This window comes from Oncorhynchus masou, chromosome 21 (genome assembly GCF_036934945.1).
Source record: "Oncorhynchus masou masou isolate Uvic2021 chromosome 21, UVic_Omas_1.1, whole genome shotgun sequence".
Lineage (NCBI taxonomy): Eukaryota > Metazoa > Chordata > Actinopteri > Salmoniformes > Salmonidae > Oncorhynchus > Oncorhynchus masou.
In genome coordinates this window covers 38,420,408-38,426,623 of record NC_088232.1, presented here as the reverse complement: position 1 = coordinate 38,426,623, position 6,216 = coordinate 38,420,408, and the positions used below count along the sequence as shown (strand labels likewise).

At 42.5% G+C, this 6,216-nt stretch overlaps 1 protein-coding gene across 1 annotated transcript; it reads right to left on the bottom strand.

The window, feature by feature from the left end:
• Positions 1-116: 116 nt before the first annotated feature.
• On the bottom strand, positions 117-2,681 carry LOC135507405 (peptidyl-prolyl cis-trans isomerase E-like). The gene is made up of 4 exons (XM_064926951.1): positions 2,564-2,681; positions 2,162-2,347; positions 689-831; positions 117-406 (listed from the first exon to the last, which is right to left on the bottom strand). Exons 1-4 carry the CDS (start codon positions 2,640-2,642, stop codon positions 374-376), a joined length of 441 nt encoding a protein of 146 aa, XP_064783023.1. The 5' UTR covers positions 2,643-2,681; the 3' UTR covers positions 117-373.
• Between the last annotated feature and the right edge of the window lie 3,535 nt (positions 2,682-6,216).

Below are 6,216 nucleotides of genomic sequence, written 5' to 3'. Positions count from 1 at the left end.
AAATCCTAAAAGACAGATTTCTAGAGGAAATGTAAGTATTTGTATTCAATATACAGTCCTATACTGTATCCTATACTGTATCCCGTTTTATTTACAATTTGGAAAATGTAACATTGATACAGCAGTTGTTTATGTTTATTATAAAACAAGTGTTTATTGTAATATTTACATCACAGAGAAGGTGGGAAGAACAGGGAGAATCCATGTACAGCAGATGAGTCATGAACATGTGTAGTACATAATAAAAACTGAGCAGTTTACCATTCTTCAGTCTGACACTGCATATTTTTTTTACACATACAGTAACACACTCAGCTACAACAGTCACTCTTCTGTGCTTCAAGTTAAACATTGTCTCCACAGTCTGAAATGATCACTTTCTGCTTGGTCTTGCCTTCTTTTGTTCCTTGTGCGTGTGGTGAAAGACAACATGACATGAGTCTTGGTACACAACTTCTTCACCATCTGTAACAACCTATAGGACCCTACTTCCCCCTCCATGGGAGAATCTCAATTGCCTACTCCTCGCATCCCCTCTCATAGTCTCCTTCTCAAAACCCATTGGAGGAGAAAGTTAAAAGGGTAGGGACCTCTGGCTTTCTCATCCAATGGGTTTGAGAAGGAGACGAGAAGAGGACACGAAGAGTATGCATTTGAGATCTTCCCCAGCATGTCCCTCCCCTCTTACCTCCATGGCTTTTGCCACCTCCATGCCCTCCATCAACCCTCCAAACACCACATGTTTGTTATCCAGCCAATCCGTTTTGTCACAGGTGATGAAGAACTGAGAGCCGTTGCTGTTTGCTCCAGAGTTAGCCGTGGAGATTTGACCTATTACACACGAGAGAGAGGTGCATTTATCCTCATGTGATCAGAAACTATACTCATTCAAATCTGCATATTTTATTTTTATTTCACCTTTTTTTAACCAGGTAGGCTAGTTGAGAACAAGTTCTCATTTGCAACTGCGACCTGGCCAAGATAAAGCAAAGCAGTTCGACACATACAACAGAGTTACACATGGAATTAACAAACATACAGTCAATAATACAGTAGAAAAAGTCTATAAACAGTATGTGCACTGAGGTAGAATAAGGGAGGTAAGGCAATAAATAGGCCTTGGTGGCAAAGTAATTACAATATAGCAATTAAACACTGGAATGGTAGATGTGCAGTATATATATATATATATATATATATATATATATATATATATATATATATATATATATATATATATATATATATATATATATATATATATGTGAATGCGCAAGTAGAGATACTGGGGTGCAAACGAGCAAGATAAATAAATACAGTATGGGGATGAGGTAGTGGGTGGGCTATTTACAGATAGGCTATGTACAGGTGCAGTGATCTGTGAGCTGCTCTGACAGCTGGTGCTTAAAGCTAGTGAGGGAGATATGAGTCTCCAGCTTCAGTGATTTTTGCAGTTCGTTCCAGTCATTGGCAGCAGAGAACTGGAAGTAAAGACGGCCAAAGGAAGAATTGGCTTTGGGGGTGACCAGTGAGATATACCTGCTGGAGCGCGTGCTATGGGTGGGTGCTGCTATGGTGACCAGTGAGCTGAGATAAGGCGGGGCTTTACCTAGCAGAGACTTGCAGATGACCTGGAGCCAGTGGGTTTGGCAACGAGTATGAAGCGAGGGCCAGCCAACGAGAGCGTACCGGTTGCAGTGGTGGGTAGTATATGGGGCTTTGGTGACAAAACGGGTGGCACTGTGATAGACTGCATCCAATTTGTTGAGTAGAGTGTTGGAGGTTATTTATAAATGACATCGCCGAGGTCGAGGATCGGTAGGATGGTCAGTTTTACGAGGGTATGTTAGGCAGCATGAGTGAAGGATGCTTTGTTGTGAAATAGGAAACCAATTCTAGATTTAATTTTGGATTGGAGATGCTTAATGTGAGTTTACAGTCTAACCAGTTATTTGTAGTTGTCCACATATTCTAAGTCAGAACTGTCCAGAGTAGTGATGTTGGACGGGTGGGTAGGTGCGGGCAGCGATCGGTTAAAGAGCATGCATTTAGTTTTACTTGCATTTAAGAGCAATATGGCAATGCATCATGCACTTCCTCACCACTCTACACATTCATTCACAGACAGACATATTTACAGCTGTACAGGGACATGTCTCACCTGCAGCAGTGTGTTTGAGGACAAAGTTCTCATCTTCAAACTTTCGCCCGTAGATAGACTTGCACCCAGTGCCATTGTGGTTGGTGAAGTCTCCTCCCTGACACATGAACTGTGGGATGACACGGTGGAAACAGCTGCCTTTGAAGCCAATGCCCTTCTCATGTGTGCACAAGCAGAGGAAGTTCTCTACGGGAGATGTCAGGGCAGAGGAGTAGTAGATTTTAAGGGATGCTGCTTCTATTTAACAGGCATGAAAAACTGCAGACTAGAGAAACTTAATTGGATGAATCTTTCCAGCTTTACATATGATCACTTTTGATACAGTCCAAATATTCCTCTAATGACAGGGTTCTATTTTCAGAAATGTCCCTGATACATTATAACAAGGAGGAACATGGATACCTGCGGTCATAGGAGCAATGTCTGCTTGGAGCAGGAAGCGCAGTCTCCCTGCTGGCTTATTGCCAATCTTGATGTCCATGTAAACCTGGGGGTTTGTTCTGCCCTTCTTGGCTGGGGGCTCGCTCTGCAATCAATGATAATATATTATTGTGACAGGCTTTTTACAATATAAGATGCTATTACACAATGTACTACACTCACAGAGACAGACAGGAACACACACACAACTTGCATCTGCTGTTGTTTATTTGGCTGATTCTCCAGTGGACTCCATCACCTCAGCCTCTTCGGCAGTCGTTCCCAAGAACTTTTTCAGCCAATCATCATCTGACCAAACTGAGGAAATGGCATAAAGTTAGTAGTTTTATCACATCTATGGAGTTTCATTATAGGTCAAAGCCATGGGGCAGTTGAAGTATTTATAGAGAGACTAATGCATATCACTTACCTGGACGAAAAGAGCCTTCTTTGATCCTCATAGGTTTGGCGATGTTGACCCGGATGGCTCTTCAAAAGAACTCTGACTCATTCTGTCAATAAAACAGAGGGAGAACCTGCATGAAAGAGAATGGTTCAAACCACACCTTGGAAATATGAGAGTCACTGTCTCAGAGTACATAGTACCAAAACAGGGGATAATGCAAAGGTATATTAGTTCAACCAAACTGACTTTAGGAGCAGACAGTGTTTCACTCGCCATGTTATCAAAAGCAGCAGCAACATCCTGTGGAAGATGAAGAGGGGGATGAAAGAATCACAGCAAATCAAATTGTATTAGTCACATGCGCCGAATACAACCGGTGTAGACCTTACAGTGAAATGATTACTATCGAGCCCCTGACCAACGATGCAGTTAAAAGAAAATACAGATAAGAATAAGAAATAAAAGTAACAAGTAATTAAAGAGCAGCAGTAAAATAACAATAGCAAGACTATATACAGAATCAATGTGCGGGGGCACCGGTTAGTGGAGGTAATATGTACGTGTAGGTAGAGTTAAAGTGACTATGCATAGATGATAACAACAGAGTAGCAGCAGTGTAAAAAAAAAGAGGGGGAGAGGGCAATGCAAATAGTCTGGGTAGCCATTTGACTAGATGTTCAGGAGTCTTATGGCTTGTGGGTAGAAGCCGTTTAGAAGCCTCTTGGACCTAGACTTGGCACTCCGGTACCGCTTGCTGTGCGGTAGCAGAGAGGACAGTCTGACTAGGGTGGCTGGAGCAAAACATCACAACACAATCATTATTGTGAGCATTTCACTGTAAGGTCTACACCTGTTGTATTCGGTGCAAGTGACAAATAACATTTGATTTGATAGCCAATGACCATCCACCACAACCACTAGATGGCGGTCCATGCTGAACCCAGAGCCATTACAATAAACACACATTTGTTTGCTGGCCATATCCAACATAATATGGCATATTTGCATTACTTCAGCCAATTCAAATTCAATGAAGGCGAATCCTCTGTGCTTCTCTGCAAAGCAAACAATATAGCATTCGTAAATTAACTCTGGCCATCTACTCCGATTTCAGAACACTCGTCTGAGCGTGCCTGAGCACAGAATAACTGATGAAATTAAAAACAACGTTCAACACCCATTGAGTATGGCCGGTGTCAGTAAACGTTGGCAAAACACACAATTAAATTGTTGCCAGCAGCAGTTAGTCATCAACGCTCTGGATAACATGAAAACTGCCTAACCAGCTCTGCTTGGGCGGTAAAATGGTGGGTGAGGTGTTCTTATTTGTGTCTGTAAGTATCTAAGTAGCTAAGTAAACTATCCAACGTTAGCTGGATGCCGTTGTGAGGTCTGAACGCCCGGATCAACCCTACTCCTAGGCCAGAGCGTCCAGTGTGCACTCTGAAAGTTTAGAGAGCGAAACGCTCTGAATATACGAACGGACAATCTGACATCGCTCTAGATTTATATACACCCAGAGCGCCCCCCTGATTGTCTCATGAGTGTGTTCATAAATTCATAAACTTCTGCTCTAACGTTAAGGTTTTCATCTTCAGTAGCAGCTAACTCTGGCTAAGTAGCCAGGCAGGATGGATGCATTTCTCTTCACTGTTGCGCTTTACGTTTATGCAAAACACTGAATGGTGAAGGTATTTCCTCTCACCCGTTTCATAGTCTATTGGAATCTGAATATCAGTGATATCCCGCAAGCAGCACTTTTTCGTCCACCTGTGTCAACACATATACAGTCACGTTAGCTAGCTAGTCAATCAAAGTAGTAAATGATCAGCTGAACTAAACGGTTTCTTAAGTGTCTTTGACTTCGTATTAAAACAATGAATGGGGCTTTAGCTACAACAACCAATAAGTTGCTAAACGTAAAGGGATTCGATCTAGCAAACCTTTCGGTTACTGGCCCAACGCTCGAACCACTCTAAGCTACCTGCCCACTGTCTGATAGTCAGCGTTTCACAGTGAAATGTATATTTTTCAAGAGAAATGCCATGTCAGCCTTAGTGTAATTTAGCAGTAGCCACCCGCGTTTCGGGAAAATCACGAACCATTGAACCCTGCAAAACTAGTGATTGGTCCATTACAACCAAAGCCCACTTTCTTCTGTGGATTTTACATGGCGGTAGGCAACCAACTTTAAAGGTACATCACCGCCACCGACTGGACTGTTAACCAGAGACAGGGAAGGTCTAATAACCCATTAATTCTAGTCTCATTAAAAACGAACTACACAATTCACTTAAACTTAGCTCGAATACCATTACTCCTTATTAAATCGAATTACAATCTCTCCCTTTCCCTCCCATTGAATAGTGCTGGCACTGAAATATGACATGTTCCACAGTTTCCATCTCCTCTTGACAGTGATCACACTTCACAGTTGGATGATTTCCTAACAATTTCAATGTGCTGTTGAGCTTTGCATGTCAGTCTCAGCCTTGTGATTACACTTTCCTCCCTTATCGCTTGACCCGAGGACGCTTGGCGAGAACGTTCACCTCATTATCCTCTACATGAGCGGGTATCCAGAGGAACCTCACCAATACCCCCATCTGTCTCAACCTAAACCCGGCACTGAAAAATCTCATAAAATACATTGTCTGCTCTGTGATACAATTAATTTAAGCTCATCAGTGCTGAACATGAGACTGACTACCCCTTGTCTGGCCTCACCTCCCCCACCCACTCTGTAGCCATGAGTATGGCCAGGAACACCTTTGTGTATACAGATAAATTATCCGTTGCTCTTTTTGTCACAGCCATCAGGAACACTAAAAGCTGCAACTGTGCACCCCGTTTTAGGGTCCTTAGAGTTCTTAAATGTTTACTGAATCTGCTCTTTCCTCACCAGCTCTTACCCTTTCAAGCAACCCTAGGTCTAACATTGGCTGAGGGAGAAACCAAGGTGGGATACCAAAGCCTGCCACTCTGGTGATCCACTTTTGAGCTCTGGCACCACCCAGTTTTGCCATTTAAAAATGCTGGCTTAGGCATAACCAGGGGTGTAATCATTATTCTAAATAGTTGTAAAACGTTCTTTTTTGCAACTAAAACAAACTTTTCTATTGGACAGATTCAGGTACTGTAGGTCCCTCCCTGTCTGCTGAACCTAGCCAATAGAAATGCTAGTATTCATTGCAAAATGTACTGTTTAGCATGATTACACCCCAGTGAC

Coding starts and splice junctions, on each gene's coding strand:
- LOC135507405 (XM_064926951.1), bottom strand. CDS start 2,642: ATGGACATCAAGATTGGCAATAAGCCAGCAGGGAGACTGCGCTTCCTG. Junction 2,348..2,563: donor CATTGCTCCTATGACCGCAG/GTATCCATGTTC, acceptor CATCTCCCGTAG/AGAACTTCCTCTGCTTGTGC. Junction 832..2,161: donor CCTCAAACACACTGCTGCAG/GTGAGACATGTC, acceptor CGTGTGTAATAG/GTCAAATCTCCACGGCTAAC.